Source organism: Canis aureus, chromosome 18 (assembly GCF_053574225.1).
Source record: "Canis aureus isolate CA01 chromosome 18, VMU_Caureus_v.1.0, whole genome shotgun sequence".
Classification (NCBI taxonomy): Eukaryota; Metazoa; Chordata; class Mammalia; order Carnivora; family Canidae; genus Canis; species Canis aureus.
Window position 1 is genome coordinate 46938110 of NC_135628.1, and position 23032 is coordinate 46961141.

Sequence of the window (23032 nt, forward strand, 5' to 3'; positions counted from 1 at the left end):
CAGACACACAGAGGGAAAACCACATAAAGGCAAAGGGAGAAGACACCAGCCACAAGCCTCAGAGGAAACCAACCCTGTTGACCTTGGTCTTGGCCTTCCGGCCTCCAAAATTCTAAGGAAATACATTTCTGGGGGTGCCTGGGTGGCTCAGTAGGTTACGTATCTGCCTTTGGCTTAGGTCATGATCCTGGGGTCCTGGGATGGAGCCCGCATAGGGCTTCCTGTTCAATGGAAGTTTGCTTATCCCTCTTCTGTTTCTGCCCTCAACACGTGCTTTCTCTCTCTCTCAAATAAATGTTTTAAAAAAGAAAATACATTTCTGTTGTTTAAGCCACTCTATGGTACTTTGTGATGGCCTTAGCAAATTAATACAGATGGTATGAAAATGATTTTTTGGAAAAAAAAATAGTAGAAAGAAGAAAAAGAAAAAAAATGAAATGCTACAATTTTAGTTGATTTCTAACGTTCAGTAGAAAGAAAACCTTGAAAAAATTCTGAGTCATTAGTAAGGAAAAGAGAACAGATTCGATGTAAAAAGAAACACCCCAAAATGCTAAGCACAAAGGGTAAGACACAAGGGAACCAGCAGGAAGTAAGTGGCTACTAACTGAACTGGTGGGGCAGGATTCAGAGCTTTCAATGTGGTTCCTGGAAAAAACCCAGAGGAGAATTTTGAGTTAGGTTTTTAAATAGACTAGAAACAAATGGAGGTGATGGGTGACATCCAAGTGGTTTTCTTAAAGGGAGAAACGTCTTCTGGCAGAAGGGTTTGAATGAAGGTTGAATTTATTATTGCCCTACTTTAAAAGGCTTGGGGGTTTTGCAAACCATCAATGAAAACAATGCAATTCTCAGACTGGAAAAAATCAGCAAAACTGTGCAGAATGTCAGAGCTCTTGGTGTTACATATCCCATGGAGCCTAATGATCTCAGAGTGGAGAAGCTTTGTTGATTAAGTACAAATTTCCTGAAAAGGGATATTATTGTAGCAACAGCAGATAGCTTTTTGTTAGACCTGCCCTCCACACTCATATGCATTTCATTATGCCACTCACGGGCATAAATAGAAATAGATGGTGAACTGCCTGTTTCTTTCCCTCTTTAATTTGACGAAGGAATGAGATACACTGTGCATTCACAAAAGCATCATACAAAATAGACAAGTGAAGCCAAATAAACAGGGAAGATAAGAGAAGCCCAGAGATTCTAAATCTAGTTAATTTTTTCCAACTCCAAACAAAATGGCACCATTTTCCTAAGTCATATCTGGAAGAATCCTGACATCCTTTCTGCAGTAAGGCAGTGAAATAAACTGACCAACCATTCAATCTGTCAGTCTTAACAAGTTTAGAGTAACTTTCTGGAAAGACTGGCATAAATATTATAATTACTTTACATGTAAAAATCAACAGATTTTAAGTCTTTATCAGAGATGCCTATGCATGATACAGAAATGTTGCTTGAAAAGCAAGATACTGGGCAGCCTGGGTGGCTCAGCAGTTTAGCGCCGCCTTCAGCCCAGGGCCTGGTCCTGGTCCTGGAGACCCAGGATCGAGTCCCACGTCGGGCTCCCTGCATGGAGCCCGCTTCTCTCTCTGCCTGTGTCTCTGCCTCTCTCTCTCTCTCTCTCTCTGTCTCTCATGAATAAATAAAAAAAATTTTAAAAGAAGAAAAGATACTATAGTGCATGTATATATGACAGCAACTATATAAAAATTTACAATATGTGCATAGGACAAAACAATACTAAAAGGAAATACAATAAAATGAAAACAAAGTTTACCTTGGTGATGAATTTAAGGGTGATTTTTCATTTTTCCCCACTTTTCTCTATTTGTAAGTTTACTAACATGAGTCTATTCAGAAAAATCTATTTTTTATGTTTTTTATATTCAGAAAAAGAAAGCAAATCTATATAAATGGCATTATAATTCTGATAAAGAAGAGGAAATCTGAACAGTGTTCAGAAGAAAATAAACACTTGACTAAAATGTATCATACCACACATGGGCCTAAAGAAACCCTTGAGTGGGATTCGATCTCACATGTCCTCAAGTTACATCATCAGTAGACTGGACAAAAATACACATTCCTATGCCTAAAATTGGAAGAGGCTTTTATTTACAAGTCATCTTTTTCAGAGCTTACATAACAAGAACCAGCATCTGAGATTTCTCCCACCAGGGATTTAAAATCCCCAGGACTTCCCTGTAGACCTAATAAACTTACCATTTTACCAAGACAATGTCTTTCCCAACTGAATGCAAATCATGTACCTACCCTGGACCCAAGACTTCACTCTTGGTTCTCAGAGCTAACCTTAAAAAGGCAAATTTCAGAAATGGTTTTCTATGACATATTCTAAAAAGAACCCTTTGCACTACATTAATCCCATAAAATAAAACTCCAACAATTCCCACAGTACTAAGAATTCTTTTTCTGGTAACTGAAGGTTTATATTCACAAGTGGGTAATACAGTTTCTTGAAAAAATCTGAAATATAAAAACCCCAAAGGTGTATAATAGAAGTATCACTGTAAACTAAAATCATAATCGATATTTTAAAAATTCTCAAGAAATTTCCCCCAGAGGGAGAAAATTTTACTTACTTTAACTTCCACTGTCTTCCCTCCATGTTCAACATGTCTCTCTATGTATTCAGAGGACAGCAAATCACTGTAACAAACAGAAATGATGATTAAAGAGGATTTTGAAAATATAAATCATTCGAAAATTGCCAAGTTTGTACATAAAGCTTTAGCCCATATTTGAAAACAAAAGTAAAAATTTTTAGGTCTCTTTCTCTCTCTCCCTCTGTCTTTGTCTCTCTTTCTCTTTCACTCTCTGTCCTACATACACACACCCTAGTACTTCCAAAAAAATATGAGGTTAAATCACCTGTCACCCTATTGCTTAGCAGAGCTTATTCTTCTGATCTAGTTCAACAGTTCTAGGAAACTACCATTATTTGCAAGACATCTTCTTCGTTCCATTTTTACTTTAGCTTTTATCAAATAGTTCTGATTTGCTACCATACATTACCATTTTTAATGTGTGATATTTTAACCTAATATTCCTTTCCATCACAAAAACAGTGAAAGGGGCAAAAGAAGGTAGAAGAAATGAGAAGGAATATGCCTTGAGCATTTTTAAATAACCCTTTTGAAATCTCTAATGACATTCTTTTTTTTTTTTTTTTTAACCATTTTATTTATTTATTTATTCATGAGAGACACAGAGAGAGTGGCAGACACACAGGCAGAGGGAGAAGCAGGCTCCATGCAGGGAACCCAATGAGGGACTCCAGCCAGGATCACGCCCTGAGCCAATATCAGGCACTAAACCGCTGAGCCACCCAGGGATCTCCTCCTAACGACATTCTTATACAATTTTAAAATGTTTATATTTTCTTAAATATGCTTCCCTTTAATTCCATATATGTGAAAAAATTCCCCCTTTAATGGTAGTTCCTCAAGACACCACTTCCATGAAAGTCTCAGAGTGTTCAGATTTTTAAAGCACTAAAACATAAGTAAAATTTATATTATTAAATAAAAATAAAATAAAAATAAGCTATAAATTTATTTTAAGATTTTATGTATTTGAGAGACAGAGTATAGAACAAGAGAGAGAAAGAGAAAGAGAGCATGAGCATGGGAGAGAGGCAGAGGGAGAGGGAGAAGCAGGATCCCAGAGAACAGGATGCCCAGTGCAGGGACTCAATCCCAGGACCCAGCATCATGACCTGAGCTGAAGGCATATGCTTAACTCACTGACCCACCCAGGTGCCTCGAAGGTATAATTTCTAACTCTGTCAATAGATACTCAGCCAATTAAAAAATCTTCTTCACAATGCTCTGAAGGTCACCATGCCAAAATTATCCCAGTCATTTAAAAAATGTGAATTTCTGGGGCACCTGGGTGGCTCAGTGGGTTAAGCATCCAACTCTTGATTTCAGCTCCAGTCATGATCTCAAAATCATAAGACTGAGCCCTGCATCAGCTTCCATCCTGGATGTGCAGCCTGCCTAAGATTCTCTCTCTCTCCCTCCTTCTGTTCCTTCCTGAGCCCCCACCCTGCTTTTCATGCACACATGCTCTGTCTCTATTAATCTGAGTCCAAAGGCCTTCCACAATAAGCACCATGCCTACAGTTGCTTGAAAGGTAAACAGAATGATCAAACACATGTTATATTAACACAAGTACCATAATCAATTTCCTGCAGTATCTGATCCCTACATTACCACTTAAGAAACCTATAATCACAGTCTAACTCCTTGTTTCACTTGTCTTTGGAATACATTTTCCTGCTGACATTTTGGGGGAACCAGCTAGGATGCTTAAAGCTGCAAGATGCAGAAAACACAACTAAATCTGGCTTAAACAATTAGGACATTTAAATCTTATTTCTTGTTAGAAATTCCAGGACAAGTGTAATGTGATTTTTCTTCTGAAAATCTCTGGATCTGTTAGATGAATAAATTTGAAGTTTACAAAATATATGCAAACACTTCTAAGATGATTTAAATATAGACAAGTAACTAGTAAACAAAATTTTGTTAGATGTGGCAGGATGCACAGGATGTGTAAAGTATAACTAAGAAGATCATGTATGTGTTACACATGGATAGAAAGGGATGGGTGACCAAATGATATTTGATATTCATGAGGCACCTGGGTAATAAATGCTCATTATATCATAAATATACAAAAGATACTAAATATCCAGGATACACTATTCATAAACACTATTAATGAGGTCTTAATTCAATCGCCTATTGGTGACATCCAGGGCTTCTCAACCTCCACACTATTGACATTTTGGGCCAGAGAATTCTTTGTCTTGGGGAGTATCTTACACATTGTAGCATATTTATCAGCTTCTACCCACTAGGTGCCAATAGCATCGCACAGACACATTGGTCATGACTATCAAAAATGTCTCCAGACATTGCAAATGTAGACTCAGGGGTAAAACTGCTTTGGTTAATAAACACTGCTGACACCCATTTCTGCCCCAGGTTTTCTTTGCCCAAAAAACACAAATGGAATTCATGACTGTTCATCAAGCTAACTGGCAATGAATAGCTCCTGACCAAGAATACTTATCTCTGTGTAACTCAGATACAGCAAATGAGTGTCATTAGCTTGAACTACCTTCCACCTATGGAGCTTGCCCAAACCTCAGCTCTAGTCTTTGAAACCACATCATCAGCAGGTAAGGTAGACACAGCAGAGAGAGAAGGAGAACTTGGGAACACTGTGTGAACTGATCCTTCACTCAACTCGTACCCTATACTAAGTCTGCTAACCTACCCATTTCTTTCTTCTTGCTTCTCACCATGTCCTTTGTCACTCAAATTAATCTAGCAAGCCATGTGACTTGAAGATTTTAATTTAGTCTGTGGGGGCTAGCTTGCCTGGAGGTACACTCCTGGGCTACTACCTATTACATTCAAGTAATTTCCCACCAGACATCAGGCAGTTCCAGAGTTAGTTCATGTGGCAGCTCAGCATATATATGTGACCAGGCAAAAGTTCATCTTTCTGCTCTGCCACCAGTATGGTGAGCGACCTGTTCTCTTAACTGGTTTTGTTAGGGTCACGATGACCCTAACATGGTTACTGCAATTCGAAGCATCTCACATAGATAAAAATATCCTAAGGTAGAAAAGCCCTGTATTTTTCTTTCTTTCTCTCTCTCTCTCTCTCTCTTTCTTTCTTTCTTTCTTTCATCTATCATCTCTCTACTTATTTATTTGAGACACAGAGACATAGAGGCAGAGATATAGGCTCAGGAAGAAGCAGGCTCCCCACAGGGAGCCCAATGCAGGACTCTATCCCAGGATCCTGGGATCACAACCTGAACCAAAGGCAGATGCTCAACCACTGAGCCACCTGGGTGCTCTGTATTTCTTTAAAAGAATCAGTAAACTCTTCACTGAAAGCCCCTAGTATTCATCTTCTCAAGTATGTTTTGCCAAAATTACCTTACTGAACCTCACCAAAACAAATCCTTTGACTGGGACATTTGCCTTTGAACAATCAAGTTCTCCTCCAGAGCCTGGCATGAACATCATGAGTACTCAGAGCTGAACAATGTTAGGGGGAAGGAGGGTGGAGGAGAGAAGAGCCTTTGTGCAGCCAACCAACAGTTGTCTTTCTTGTCCTTTCTTTCTTTATTTTCCTCCTTCCCTCCCTCCCTCCCTCCCTCCCTCCCTCCCTCCCTCCCTTCCTTCTTTCCCATGGGGATATGAGATAGTACTTCACAAATTTCAAAGGATTTCTAACAAAAGTGAAGCCCCATGATAAAAATCTGCCTTGTAAGCAAAACATGTCATTGTTCTAGCATCCACATCTCACCCAGTTACCAGCAGCCATACCCTACACAGGAGAGGCATCAGCCAGATGTTTGCAAAGGACTGGCTCCAGAACTTATATCAGTCTCAACTTTCCAAAAGTGAGAAAGGAAAACTGCCATACACAGGGAGTGTTTATTAGCAGAACAACTATTATCCCCTCTCTTGGGAATCTGAACAAGTAAATTCACAAGAAATCATTCAAAGAAAGAGAGGCAGAAAGTCAGAAATAAGCAGACACTTGAAAGAAATGGAGTTGTGCCAGTGGCGAATACCAGAGGGAAAACCCCAAATCTCTGCTGCTTAGGTCCTGGGATCCAGAATAGCCCATCCCTGATACTGAGTATCTGTGGGATCCTTTCTCCATCCGTCACATAAGTAAATTCCCATTATGGGATCTAACATGAGTGAGATCAAAAGCAACTAGTTTATAACATCACTTAAAGAAGTTATGGTAGTAGTAGTAACAACCATAATTTTTTAAAAACAACTTTTGAGTTTTCCAGGTTTTCTTTTTTTTCTTAAGATTTATTTATTTATTTGACACACACACACACACACACACAGAGAGAGAGAGAGAGGGAACACAAGCAGGGGGAGTGGCAGGCAGAAAGTGAGGAGAAGCACGTTCCCTCATGCAGGACTTGATCTCAGGACCCTGGGATTATAACGTGAGCTGAAGGCAGATGCTTAACTGACTTAGCCACCCAGGTGCCCCTGAATCTTCCAGGTTTTCAAAGTTCAAGGAAATATTTTCCTCTGAATTATAAAATCTAGAAATTAAGAGAGTATGAGTCACCACATGAATGTAATTACAGTAAAGAAAACCCTCTGCTTAGAAATTACGCAGCTATTTCAATCAAGCCTCTACCTACAAGTAGTGTTGGAAAGGGCTCCATGTAATTTAAACTAAAAACAGCCCAGGCAATTGGGTTTTGTTTGTTTGCAGTACTGTGGAAGTCTGTTAAGTATTGTTATTTTAATTATTAGGCTGAAAAACATTCCATTTAAAATGTCACTTTTCCTCTACTGAAGCATAAAATCTTTACTACCATCTACTTAGAACCTAAGCAAATTTTCTTGAAGCCTCCTAAGGTAGAGATAATCAAAATTACCTTAAGCTCTTTTCCTTAGATCGTCATTGTTTATTGTTAAAATAGGATCTATTTAAATAATTTCAAGTGTAGGAAAATGGAGGATGATCTCCTTAATGTTGAGAAATTTTACTTTACTGTAAATTGATAAAGTAGAATTTCCTCCATGATAACTAATGGCTTACTCAAAACTATGTGTGCACGCTAACGTGTGAATTTTGAAAGATGAAAGTGAAAATCATTTTTAATCAAATTTTAAAGGCCACTTGTTTTACAAAGAAAGTAAGTAAATGTACTTAAAGTCAGAAATGTATTCTGAGGCCTTTTTTTCTGCATTTGCATGCCATAATAAGCCTGTAGTAAGCAAAACAAAGACAATGTAAACATTCTCGGTCATAATGATTACTCTTTGTCTAGAGGACAACAGTCACGAAATCTGAGGTACCTGGTTTAGTACAAAGATTCTGGAGTTTAAAAACAAAACTGGTATTTTGATTTCTTATCTAAACTCTGCCACTTACCTGCTGTGTAACCTTGGTCAGGTTATTTAATCTTTTTGAACATAATTTGCTCATTTCTAAAATGGAGATAATATGAAGTTAATAGGTATTAAACCAGTATGTATATGAAAATTAAACCATTATGTATATGAAATCCCTCCCATATCAGGATTTCAACTCCCCTCCCTATTCACCACCTCCTATCCATCTTTCCCTGCAACATTCACTTGAACTATTGGAGAGTTTTAAACCATGAACTTTTTCACTGTCCTTCCCTCCCTCCTGCCTACCCAATTTAGCTTATATTCCATGCTCTGTCATGATAATCACTCCCTTGCACACATTCTAAACTTCCTTAGTCCTCTTGCTCTGCTCTCTCCACTATGCTCACTTGGCCAAACCTCAACTATGATAGAACTTAACTCTTCTAATAGTCTGTTCTCAAAGAGCAGAACATCCCAAAAGATGAAGTGATGAATTTATGAGCACAATTATCAAGTGGTCCTGCTTATAGCAAAGCACTGCCTATATATCCACTAGATTTTCCTAGTCAATTTACTGTAAAAAGACCTTCCCAAGCTTTTCTCTACAAAGTATCCCTTCATCATCACTCTGTGTTGATGACCTCAATTCTTTATTTACTGAGAAAATGGAAACAGAAAAAGACTACTTCATCTTTCCTATTGACATACCAACCTGGACCCATTTCTGAACCAGTCTCTACATGAATGTAAAGAGGCATCTCAAAGTCAACACGGCTAATGCAGAACTCTCTCATCCAAATCCCAATATTCATTTCTACATTCAAAATATTAATTCAAAACAGTAAGGAAAACTGGGGCACCTTTACCAAGTGATCAATGCAAATCATCAGTAATGGAAGAAACCAAAAACTTATGCTCCTGAAGCGATACACCAAGAAGGACACACCATTTATGGTTTTCCCACTAAAAACACCAAACGAAGAAACAAATGGATGAAGAAACCTGAACCAGCAACAGATTTTCAAAAATGGCCTTAGAACAAAGATCTAACTGAAGGTACTACCAGTAAAATGTGACCTCAAGGTCAAGATCAAATCAAAGGATATGGTTTTAAGACCCTTTGTTAAGACCTCAGAAAGACCTAAGGCTGTTTTGCTAGGACTGTATCATCTATATAAAAGAATTTGTAAGATTCTCAAGGACCTGCCTACCAGATCCTCAATTACACAAAAGAATTTTTAAGAATCTTAAAGGCAGGGGATCCCTGGGTGGCTCAGCAGTTTAGTGCCTGTCTTCGGCCCAGGACATGATCCTGGAGTCCCGGGATCCAGTCCCACATCGGGCTCCCTGCATGGAGCCTGCTTCTCCCTCTGCCTGTGCCTCTGCCTCTGTGTGTGTGTGTGTGTCTCTCATGAATAAATAAATAAAATCTTTAAAAAAAAAAAAAAAAAAAGAATCTTAAAGGCACTGTCCCAAGCATCTTACCTCAAAGTCTAAAATAAGGAGGGGTCTTTCCCAAAAAGATGTGTGGCTGTGGTTTTGTCTAATGGGGTAAATCCTAATGAATTCACACAGAACCCACCAATGGAAAAACCACCAGCTTGGGTCAAAATGGACAGTCAACTCAAATTTCTTACACTCAGGAAGAAGACTGAGAGATACTTAGATTAAGGCCTAGGCCCATTACTTATGGAAAAGAAATGTTGACTCAAAGAGTACAGCCAAGAACCACAGGCAATCACTCCCAGGAAGTAAAAGAGAGCCTTAACTTACACATTCGCTTTCCCCAAAACAGGGGAAACTGGTGATAGACACCTGGTTAAATATGAGAATTTCAATAGACCAATGAAAGCTAAGTACTTCCTAGTTCTTTCCTTTGTAACTAAATGTGTGTGGAACCAATAACTTGTTTTTTTAGTTCAAGGGTCTATACCTGAGTCACTTCATCTAAAAAGTAGATTAAACACCAGGACCTGATTCAGATGATGACAACCTGAGCCCCAAAGTTTGAGCCTAATACTATAATGGAATGAGATTTTTCAAGAGCGTTTGGAGGAATTTACTGCATCTGTAGTAAATATAAATAATTGAGAAATATAAATAATTTGTGATCAAAGGATGGCTACAAATTCTTTGTCACTCCTCTTACAGCCAAGTGAAGGCTGTTTCTCCCCCCCTTGAATCTGAGCTGGCCTTGTAGCAAATACAACGAACATAAGTGAAACTGTATAACATCTGAGATTCCCAGTTTTTACTTTCATATATGTACTTTTCGCCCATCTTTGAATCTCTGAATCCAGCCATCAAGCTGTAAAGAAGCCTAAGCAACCACATAATAATATACTTTACACTTGTAGAGAAGAACCAGAGTCCCTAGCTTATAGCCCCAGCTGAATTTCCAGCCAATGCTGGCACCAATTTTCAACCATGTGATTGAGACCATCCTGGATCTGCCAGATTTCATAGTGCCCCAGATAATACTATAGAAAGCAGAACTGCCCAGTCAACCCACAGAATTGTGCAAAATAATATACTAAGGCAATAGGCTGGTCATGCCTGCTTATTCTAACCATTCAGCAATTGTTAATAACGCAGGGATGCCTGGGTAGCTCAGTGGTTGGGCGTGTCTGCCTTCTGCTCAGGGCGTGATCCTGGAGTCCCGGGATCCAGTCCCACATCGGGCTCCCTACATGGAGCCTGCTTCTCCCTCTGCCTGTGTCTCTGCCTCTCTCCTTCTAGGTCCCTCATGAATGAATAAATAAAATCTTTAAAAGAAAAAAATTTTTTAATTGTTAATAGTCCACAAAATTAACGTCATGCTTTCCTTGGAGCAGGCTCCAAATGAGCCCAATGTAACTGACTTTGAATAATACAAACACAAAAGAATCACAGAAGTTTCAAATATGAGTATAATCCATCCAGTAAAATAGGAAAAAGCTCCATTGAGTCATAAAAGAAAATGAGAGATTTTGTTTCATTTCAAAGCTTTTCAGAAGAACAGAATTGGGAAAATGGAAGATTTAAGAATTCAAATTTCATCATCTTATGTAAGAGGTATAAGAAATTATAAGCTTAGAAAAAACTCACTCCTCTAATTCTCTCCATTTTATGCATCTCCCCCCCCACACACACATTTCATTTCTCTTTCCTTACTCATCTAGTCAATAATTAACCTTCCAGATCTTTTTTGAAAACTAACGTCTTTGCTGAGAATCTTCGATACAGAAAATGGATAAATGTCCTGCGTCTTTCTACCAGTGAGAATTAATCATCCATTCATCAGCCCCAGAACTGCTGTCTACATCCTCTATATGTAATAACTAATATTTAAAATTCTTATTTGGGGGTCCTGGGTGGCTCAGTGGGTTAAGTGTCTACTTTCAGCTCAGGTCATGATCTCAGGATCCTGGGATGGAGCCCTGCATCAGGCTCCTTGCTCAGCGGGGAGTCTGCTTCTCCTTATGCTCTGGCTTGCCCTCTCTCAAATAAATAAATAAATAAAATCTTTTTTATTTATTTATTTTATTTATTATTTTTTAATAAAGTCTTTTTTAAAAATAAATTTCTTATTTTGTTTGAACTAAAGGGAAACAACACAATTAAAAACTTACTTTAAGATCTGCCTTTTGGAACAAAGTTTCATTTTGCTTCTTTCCAAATTATAAATATGAAAATTCCTTCTTGCTTATGCACATATAAGGGACTTTCTGTACACTCTGTGCCTAAAGGTAAGACTACACTTTAGTTATGCTCTGCTAAGGAAGTCATAATCTGATGGAAATTTACAAGGAGCTTTCAGTGTATATGTCAGGACTAAGGCACTTAGAGTAAATGTGATTACGTGACTGCTGAGTTGGGCACTATTATTACTATTACCTCTTTTTATAGACTCCTTATTCCTACTAAGGCAAAGGTTTCCAAGCCTGGCTTTGCCCCAGAATCATAGAATTTTTGTTTTAAATTCCTGAGAACCACCCTCAACCCACCTACCAAATCAGAGTCTCCTAGCTATCTCCTGACATACAAAAATGGTTACCAGGGCATAGAAGTATAACCAAATTAAGTCTACAAATATTCTAGTAAAATTCTATTAACAGTATGTTGGTATATTTTGATCATTGTGAGTCATTACCACACTGAAAGTCAAAGATAGTAGGGAACACCTCACAGCAAAGCAATAAAAAGGAGTCCTCAGTGAATCTTATGGTACATTATCAACAGAGGGAAACATGTTCCTGCCCATTAAAGCCAAATCAAAGACTAATTTTTTTAAAAGAAAATTGACAGATTTACTTCAAAATTTACTTAGATTTCCTTTGAGCACCCTAGAAATGAAAAGTTTTGGTATTTTGAAAAAGTTATAGTTCTTAGGTGTGGTTCAAATAAAGATTTCTTTATTTTAATTGCTTGAAACTCACACTCAACAAGGTAGAGCTAGCCCCAAATTCCCTATTGCTCATCTGCATAATCAGAATCTTTGCCATCTTTGTCTCCTTTCTCTCCACATCCATATTATGGGAGTAAGACCATATCCCTCAGCTAGACTCCACTGTCAGAAATAAAGAGCCTAGTGCTAAAAGTGAGATGTTTCCCACCCCTATCTTTGTGACCTCATGAGATGGAGTCAAGTGGGTGCTCTAGTTCTGCCTGTCTGCAGCAAGATGGCACCTACCTACCATCAACCCACAGGACCACATCATGGCAATACACTCCCCAAACCATCAAGATTAATTTAATCAGGCCTATTATCCTAGTTTACGTCTGTTACCTCATGTCTGTTGGGCTCCCAAGTCAACCCTCATCTCTAGATCTCTAATCCCCATAAGGCTCTGTCCCCTCATCCCACCACTCCCCACCTCCAGATGCCCTTTGATGATGCCCTCTGGAACTCACACATGTCCATCAGCAAAATCTCCAATCTTTTCCTTGAACACTTCCTTCACCTCTTCCTCTGAGAATCAGCTCTTCACTTCAGGAACTGTGTTTGCTGCACCCACTTAAGTGGGGACTGTATATCCTAACTAAAGGGATCTGGTAAAGAGGGGGAAAGATATCCTCCATGTTTCTCATTGCCATGTCAGGCCACTCTCACATATACTGGCACTAAAAATCACCCCGCCTTATATCTCCTATCATCAGACTATCACTGATCCTCAACAATAATTTATTGATTCCTGGTCACTTTCCCTGAAGATTTTAGCTTCTAGTTTATGTTTGCACACTCAAACACCACTCCTGTTGTAATTATTGGTGATTTTGATATTGGGTGACCCTTATAATTCTGCCTTCTCAGGTCCTTGACCTCATCTCTTCAAATGATCTTCTATATTCTTTCTCCCATTTACAAAAACAAAAAACAAACAAAACAATTCTACCATTCAAGAAAATTACCCATAGTCAATATCTTCCTTTCTCTTCTCTCTTACCTCTTGAACCCATCTAATCAGATTTTTACCACACTACTTCACCAAAACTGCTCTTATCAAAGTCACTCATTACCTACCTCTGTTTTGTTAAATCTAATGACTGATTCAGTCTTTATCTTATTTGACCTAGAAGCAGCATCTGGCACAGCTGATCACCCCTTCTCTTGGAAATATTTCCTTCAATTTCCTACCAGGTACCACATGTCCTTTTCCTGTTTTTTCTCCTACTTCTCTAGCTCCTTCTTCTCAATCTCCTTTGCTAGTTTCTTCCTATTTCCCCAATCTTTAAATAATGTAGTGGCTGCAGAGGTCAGTCCTTGGTCCTTTTTTCTTTTTATATTCACTGCCTTAGTGAGCTTATCTAATGACTTCAGTTAAATGACAAGTATATGTTGATGACTCTCAGGATTTGTGTCTCCAGTTTAGAATTCTCCTCTGAACTTCATATCTCTAACCATATAGTCAACATCTCTTCCTTAACAAATAAACATACTGAACTATGTCCAAATTTGAGCTCCTGATCTTTCTTGACTATCATGATTTTCTCATAGTCTTCCCATCTTCATAAATAACCACTTCCCAGTTACCCTGGCCAAAAACCAAGGAGTGATTACTGACTCCTCAATTTCTCTTATATTCCATATCCAATTGATTATGTCAATTCTGTTTTCAAAATAGATCCAGAATATGAGAACTTCTACTGCCACCAACATGCTCTGAATCACCATGATATCTTGCCTGGATTATTATAATGCTTAAGATCTGTCAACCTGTCAATATTTTCCTAATCATTTGTGTGAATACTAGTCCTTTCTTTAGAGAGAACACAGATTAACAGGCTTTATTATCCACTGGTAACGATGGTCAATTATTGCCCTTTTTTAAATTGAAATATAATTAACATGCAGTGGTTATATTAGTTTCAGGTGTTCAACATATTGATTTGACGATTGAATCCATTAGTGCTCACCACAGTTAAGTGTAGTTACCATCTGTCATTATAAAACGTCTTTATAATATTATTGACTAAATTCTCTATGCTGTACCTTTCATGTCCATGACTTATTTTGTACCTCTTAATCCCCTTTACTTATTTCATCCATCCTCCTACCCATCTTTCCTCTGGCAACCACCAGTTTGTTGCCTGTTTTTAAGAGTTTGGGGTTTTGTTTCTTATATTCCACATGTAAGTGGAATTATTTACTCTTTGTCTTTCATTCTCTGACTTATTTTACTTAACATAATACCCTCCAGGGTCCATCCATGTTGTCATGAATGGCAAAATTTCCTTTCTTTCTATGGCTGAGTAAGACTCCACTGTATGCATGCACCACTTCTTCTTTATCCATTCATCATCTATTGATGGATATTTAGGTTGCTTCCATATCTTAAATCATTGCCCTCTTCTGAGAAAGCAATCTTTCAAAATTTAGTAAAAGTCTTAAAATTCTGATCTTTTTGGCACACAAGAATCTAATGAAGAAAAGTAACTATAAATATAAAAGAGATTTTGTGGCATTTTAAAAATGGTTATTACTTAACCTAGTGTTCACAAGGCTACTAGGAAACCATTAGCACACTGTGAACACAGAGTTTTTAAAAATTTTCAAGGAGGTTAGATAGTACATACTGAATGTGAACTTGCAATTCTGTTTCTAAAAATTTAACCTAGGGAAATAATTTGTTACTGTGCACAGGTGTTTAGCCATAAAGACTAATACAGTATCATCAAGGAGAAACTGGAAATAACAAGAGAGTAATTAAATACATAGGGTACAAAAACTTACCACTGAACACTATTAACACTAACATGTCACTGAAGATGGTAGAGGATGCTCATAGTGTTCATATTAAAATATGTTCATAAGATGTCTACTTGAGAAAAGCTCCAAGGGCACCTGGGTGGCTCAGTCAGTTGAGCCCATGACTCTTGAATTCAGCTCAGGTCATGATTTCTGGGTCATGAGATTGAGCTCAGCTTCAGGCTCCACGCTCAGTGTGGAGTCTGCTTAAGATTCTCTCTCTCCTCTGCCCCAACCCCTGCTTATGCACTCTTTCCCTTATTCATAAAATAAAATTAAAATAAAATAAAATAAAATAGTAAAATTAAATTAAATTTAAAAAAATAAAATAGAAAAGCTCCAAATTTTGCAAGAGAAAGAAAAATATGTATGTATGAAGGAAAAAGAAATAAAGCACAAATTAAAATGGTAGCAGTGCCAGGTGGCTACATGGCCCTGTCGGCTAAGCATCTGACTCTTGATTGTGGCTTGGGTCATGATCTCAAGGTTGTGAGATCAAGCCTCATGTTGGGCTCAGTGGTGGGTATGGAGCCTGCTTGGGAGTCTCTCTCTCCTACTTCTTCTGCCCCTCCCCTCCCCAATTCTTAATGTGCTCTCTCTCCAAAAATAAAAGGTAAATAAATAAAAATACAAAAAAATCGATAGCAATGTTTACCCTGGATATGTACCACTGCTACATTAATTTTACTTGTTTAACCTCTATGCATTATCTAAGATTTCTATAATAAACATGTACTACATTTAGGAAATTAAAATGTTATAACTTTATAAAAATAGGGAAACTAAATTTGAAATGGATTTCTCAAAGCCAAATAACCCAAAGTTATTCACAAAACAACCTAATCATACAAAAATAGATGACTGGTTGAGCAAATTACTTTCTATCCATTAAGTAAAAAAATAGTCAACAAAAACTTTTAAGAATTTGTGTTAATTGGAAAAATGCTTAAGTTAAAAAAGAAAAGCAGTACATGAAATCATATAGAGATAACATAATAATTACACAGATAAAACAATGCACAGGAAAAAAAAAACTGTAAGAAAATGTACCCAAATATTTTTTTTTCCAAATATTTTTTTAAAGTCTCCTTTGAGTGGTGGAACTCTAGGTCATCAAAATTTTTTTTATATTAAACAGCTTCTTCTGGGTACTTATCACCTCATTTCTCAGGGGCACCTGAGTGGCTCAGTTGATTAGGTGCCCAACTCTTGGTTTAGGCTCAGGTCATGATCTGATGGGTCATGGGATCCAGCCCCACGTCAGGTTCTGCATTCAGCAGGGAGTCTACTTAAAGATTCTCTCTCTTTGCCTCTCCCTCTACTTCTGCCAGTGCTCTTGCTCTAAGTAAATAAATCTTTTTTTAAGAAAAATGTCCTCAAACTAGTATTTCTCTATTGCTTTAAGTTCATAGCAATAATAAAAATAACAGTTAATAATTTGGGGTCCTTACTAATACTACTGACCTAGTAGCTTCACATGCATTAATTTAATCTTTATAATAATTCTGTTAAGTAGATATTACTACTTTCTCCATACAGATGAGGAAACTGAAGTACACACAGGTAAGTAACTTAGTCAAGGGCACTTAGGTAGTAATAAGTGATAGAGCCAGGATTCAAACTCAGATGGCCTGACTCCAGCCCTCAGGCCCTTGACCAACGAAACCCAACTCCAACATGGAGAAAGTTCCCTTCTCTGATATTTTCTTCTATTTTTAATTAGTTTTCTATATATGTCACTAAATTAGCCTCAAACTTTCCCACAGAACTGTAAAGCCTTCACTGTGGTCAAGCACATCAGGTACTCTGTCAATTTCACTTTTTTCTTAGCTGTATCATTCCGGTGGCCTTCTTTCCTCTGCTCCTAGCTGGACTAGCTGCACTTTAGGCCTGTGGCACAGATGGAATTTGGACTTTCTCTTCACCATAATCCTCAGAACTCCCTTTGATTCTCTTATTGTAAATCTGTTTCCTATTTCTCACATCCTCATCTTTCTTGATGATCTCTCATTTATTTTGGTGGGATTCAGTCTCCAAACAAAGAATGCATCATATGGTGTCCATTTATTTTAGACCTTTCCTGTACATTTTTTGAGAACTTGCCTTTGATTGATGGTTTGAATTTGCAAGTACAGAAATCCTTCAGAATTTACACAGCATTGCTCTACTTTCTCTAGCGCCTAGCATTGCTAATGAAAAATTTGATGTTATTCTGATTCTGATCCTTCCACTGTGACCTGGTTCTTCTCTTGAGAAGCTTTTTTGACCTTCTCTTCTATTTCCATTCTAAAACTTCAAAATTGTATGTCTTTATGTGGGCCTTCTTTCATTCACTGACCTGGGCAACTCTATATTCTGTTTCAATCTAGAAACTCATGCCCCTGAGTTATGAAGAATAATCTTTGCTAATTTCCATTCTCTTGTTTTGTCTCTACTTCCTTATGGAATTCCTATTACTCAGCTGTTTAAGCTCCTGGATTGCTCCTCTTACAGTTTTTATCTTTTCTCTCCTACCTTTCACTTATCTTTTGTACTATTTTCTGGGAGACATTTTCCCCCTAACTTTACCATTCAACCTTTCTATCGATTTTTACTTTTTCTAGTGGCTTTTCTCTGGATTTTTATTTATTTATTTATTTATTTTTTAAATTTATTTATGATAGTCACACAGAGAGAGAGAGAGAGAGAAGCAGAGACACAGGCAGAGGGAGAAGCAGGCTCCATGCACCGGGAGCCTGACGTGGGATTTGACCCCGGGTCTCCAGGATTGCGCCCTGGGCCAAAGGCAGGCACTAAACCGCTGCGCCACCCAGGGATCCCTTTTCTCTGGATTTTTAATACCATTTTCTTGTTTCCTAGATGTAGCATTTCTCTATCTTAATATTATTGGGTTGGGTTTTAAAAGACCTTCTATTCTCTGAATATTTTTATTTCAGTTGAATTCTTTTCACTTGTTTGTTCTGATCTCTTCTTTTGTTAGATGTTCTCAAATATCTGGTAATCCATATTATGAGCTTCACGTTTTTCAACCCTGCTTTTATTCCCTATTGGAATTCCAACATAAGCTTTGACAATATAAGCCCTTCCAAACAGCAGCTGATCCTTGAACAACACAAGTTTGAACTGCATGGGTCCACTTAATTTTTGGATTTTTTATCAATACATGTAATACTATGTATTTTCCTTATGATTTTCTTAACACTTTCTTTCCTCTACCCAATTTTATTGTAAGAATACAGCATATAATACATGCAACATAAAAATCTGTGTTGACCAGCTGTTTATTTTCTTAGTAATGCTACCAGTCAACAGTAGGCTACTAGTAGTCAAGTGTTGGAGGAGTCAAAAGTTATTAGCAAATTTTTGACTGCACCCCTAATTCCCATGTTATTCAAAGGTCAATTGTATTGGTGAAAGAAAGTTTTTCAAGATAAAAAGAAACATTCCTTCTTCTATAGTAGCAGGAAAGCAAATAATAATCTATGTTATAGAACAGTTTTTGAAAACATTATTTCCAATGATAGATTCTTATACAAAATCCAGACATAAAGAAGTGCTCTATGGCCTCTGAAAGTAAATATAACCTCTCAAAAGTCTGTAATTCTATTTGGTTTCCTTACTTAAATGCTACTCTATTAATAATTTTTAAATACGCTGTCTTTTGTAAAGCATAGTTGTTAAGCCAAAAGAGTGTTTTGTTGCTAGCATTTCTATGATCTCCCACATGTTAGAGATGTAAAACAAAGTAAAACTATGACTATCTGATTTCCCATTTTAAAACAGAGTTTTAAAGTTTAGTATCTTTTTAAGTTAATATAACCTATTGTTTCTTTAGGTATCACACCATAGCCCAGTTTCCCAAGATATCTGGTGCTTCCATTTCCAGAGCCCTTCCCATGTTCTGCTTCTTACTGAAACTAGGAGGCACCTTTCTCCACTCAGTTACATCAGTTACCCTTTATCCATTTTTGTGACATCTTCAAAATTTTTGAATTTTGATGTCACTCATCAACTTTGTCTTTTGAGTTTATTATGCCCTCACTGCTATTATAATGGAGGAAAGATGCTTGTGAGCATTCAATCTACCATATCTAACCAGAAATATGGAGGTCATTTTAAATGTTTATTTTCCAATCATGATCATATAATTTTTATAATGGAAAAATTTAAGATTAAACCTGAGCCAAGGAAATCTAAGGAATATGGGCACAAAATAGATACCAGAGAGTAGATAACTACATCTCACCATTTTCTCAAAACTCTAGCAACACTTCTTAATGGTGCCCTTTCTGCACTCACAGATTCCATCCTATTCCATTAGCTGTCATTTCCTTATATCCCTTATATTCAATTCCAAGGGCCATTTCTAGCTAGTGTCAGCCAATTTACAATAAATTTTTATGAGCAAATGGTAATCGCACAAGTCAAACTATCTTGGTTTCACTAAAATGCTTCTGTTTCTTCACAGTGCCAGAATGTTACAATTAAAAATGAGTGGTTTTTAAAAATTATAACAGAATTAAATAGCCAGCTGAATTTTGTCACTCTCAAAACCATCATCTTGAGATCCTCTTTGCCTATGCCAGCGATAACTGCAATTGCTCAAAACTCTGTTAAAATTTCCCCTTCGGAAATTCCTTCAGAGACAATTTATGTGACACATAAGAAAACCAGTCTCATTATTTCCTAACCATATCTTCTAAATAATAAATAGGCTCATTAACCATATTAGTGAAAAGACGGTGGAATGTCTGTCACCTGTGTCCAATACTCAAATAAAACCCTTAGTTACTAATGTTACGCCTACTTGTAAAAGGTTCAAAAGATACGCTATAGACTTTGATAGAAATCCTCCTCAAAAGATCTAACATTTCTTTGAGCAATAGAGTTGTTATTGTAATAAATGCAATGCCCTCCTACAGCAACACCTTTGAAGGGGACAACTCACTCAGCTGTTCAAGTTTTAAAAAGTTTCTTTAAAGAGAGTTTCATTACGTCATTATCACTACTCAAACTCGCTTAAGTAATAAACAGAAAGAAAACTAATTAAGATCTTGACACTCTGACCTGACCCTGAGTTAGTTTCTACATTTTAAAAGCCAATAATCAAAACATAAAACTGCAAATATAAAAGTTAAATAGGCTTTGCTCTCATAGTCTCTTAGATTTCACAATATTAGCTCTAGGAAAAACTTTCAGGAGCAGATATTTCTAGTGGAAAATTATTGAAATTTTTGTATTTGAAAATCTGCAAAAGCAGACAAAAGGAAAAGAAGAAAGCATCACATATATTAGTGGTAACTACCTACACTCCAGTCACGGAGGACTGATTGATTACCTAAGGCCTCTACGTGTGGTACCTCTTTCCATAATTATCTGATGAACCACTGTATTCCTCTCAATCTAAATTTAGCCACCAACACAGGAAATGGCAAAACAGTGTTTTCACTGCTGCTTTTCAGTCATAAATTTCAAATTATGTTTTTACAAAAGAGAAATCAATGCATAATGTAAGGTTTCATGTTCAGCTACTGGGAAATAAGCAGAGATCCTGAAACAAAATAACCTCTATTATTACAAACATCTAGCTGAAAAGGACCCAAGCTATATATACAAACTTGATATTCCTCTTGATGGGGTTCAGGGCAGGCTGCCCCAAAATATGCCATGCTGGCATACTGATTACTTTGAATTAAAGCTACTTAAGAAACAGCCAGTGCAAGAAGGTCATTCTGACCCTCCTCTGTGCCCGTGAAAGTAGGAAATAAATCTTCCTTGTGAAAGGTACCTCCCCTGTATCAGAAGGTAAAGAGACATACTCACCACCAGAGAGACAGAGAATTTAGAAACGAAAAGGCTCTATAAACAAACCCTGTTACTTCTTTGCTATTTTACTATATGCCATACTCAAACTTCTTTGTCTTGTCAATTCTTCACAAATTGATTGTTTCTTTGTCTAAAAGGTCTAAAAACTGCCTGCTTGGGTCACTTCTTTGAGTCTCATATTTCTATGAGCTCCCATATGTACAAAATTAAAATCTGTTGTTTTTTTTCCCTGTTAATCTGTCTTGTGTCACTTTAAGTATTAGACGGGCCAGAGAACCTAGAAGAGAAGAAAGGAAATGAATTCCTCCCCTACATTCCCATAGCTCTCTCTGGGTTTTGCTCTAATTTTAGGTTTCGGTATCAAATGAATTAGGCATTCTGGGGCAATGTTTTAATAAAATCTAAGCATTTCTCTTGCCTATTAAATAAAGAGGATGGAGAAGAATCTATCAATATTCTATGCAGATGTACCAAGAAGTATAAAACTATGAGAGTTAACAGGGACTCTATAAATATTTAAAAATCTCAATGAATTGAAATGAAATTGAAGTGGGAGCTAGGTGTTGAATAGGACTAAAAGAATATTTCCCAAAATGCTGTCAGTCATATACAGTTTTTCTCATATGCAGATTCCTGGGCTGAGGACTGAAATGAGAACTGGGCAAGCCTAAGACAGCAAGTAAAACACTTGTCATTATCATGACAAGAGGTTGGAGACTAAGGAAACTGGTTTATTACAATTCAAGAAGATAGAACCCAAGGATGTGGTGTAGAACACAGAACACCTAAAAAAAGATATGTGCAACAGACAGAGCACACAATTAACAAGGGAAGGGTTACAAAAAACACAAGAGGGAGCCTCTTTCCCTATAATACACCTTGTTTTCATGTTGGAGGATTGGCACTGGATTCTGTCTTGGATTCCTACCCTTTTCCCTATCTGAAGGAATGAGCTGACCTGGTTAGGAGCAATAACTGGCCCACATTTCTGAAAGGGGTACAATTAATCTTTTAAATGTTTGTAAACTCTGAGGGCTGTCTCTCTTTTCCTCCCTGCTCCAGACCAATGTAAATATAAAGATTATGAGAAACTATACCCGCTCTACACACCCAATGTTCCCTAAATACCAAAGTCTAGACTTTACAGGAGGAAATGGAGACAGGAAGGACAAATAGGATCATTTGGCCTTCTCATGAAGGCATGATGTTTTTCAACTGTCTTATCAGTAAAACAGTAATCTTTTGCTCTCCAAATTCCTGTCTATCTCTCAGTGTTTCCAAACTTGGACAGGTCATGGGAAACTTGTTCTAAGCAAGGTCCTAAAAACAAAGGATGACTGAGTAATAAAAGAAATGTTAAGAAACAAGAGATATGTCTTTGATATTTGTGGAGTTTGAAGAAACAACAGCATATTCCATTATAAAAAACCCTACAAATCAAAGACTAGAGTACTGGAGTACTGATTTGAACCCAGAGAAAGAATCAGCAGTAAGTTAAAAAAAACTGGTTTTAAATTTTTTTTTTCCTTAAAAAACAATGAACTATTTATTTTTAAGTAGGCTCCATATCCAGCATGGACCCCAAGGTAGGGCTCGAACTCATGACCCTGAGATCAAGATCTGAGCTGAGATCAAGAATCAGACACTTAATGGACTGAGACACCCAGGTGCCCCATGAATTGCCTAATTTCTAATTTAGAACATTAAAATTAAGAATGCTATTTCTCACTAATAAAGTGAAAATGTTGGATGAAATGATTACTAAGGTCTTGTCCAACCTAAACTTCTGACACTGATTTATTTTAATTCATTCAAAAACACATTTACTGAGCTTCAAAAACATGTTAGCATAGGAAAGTGTTTTGAACAAAGAAATGAAAATGGCAAAGTCTAGAGATTCTAGACTGAATGGAAGTATGAGCAAAGAACCACTGAGGACAATTCTGGGTGATGAGCACTGTAACACAAGTATGCAGGAGAAATCTGTTAAGTTTATGGAGGAATCTCACACACACAAAGAAGAGGGCATCTAGAAAGTTC

General features: G+C 37.2%; 1 protein-coding gene across 27 annotated transcripts in view; it reads right to left on the bottom strand.

The window, feature by feature from the left end:
* The window catches only part of ADAM22 (ADAM metallopeptidase domain 22), a 218741-nt gene that overhangs the window by 103750 nt on the left and 91959 nt on the right, over window positions 1-23032 (bottom strand). For all 27 annotated transcript variants that reach the window (XM_077857073.1, XM_077857081.1, XM_077857080.1 and 24 more), the window contains one exon: window positions 2610-2676. In XM_077857073.1, coding sequence (XP_077713199.1) covers window positions 2610-2676 — 67 coding nt within the window. The remainder of the gene's footprint in view (window positions 1-2609; window positions 2677-23032) is intronic.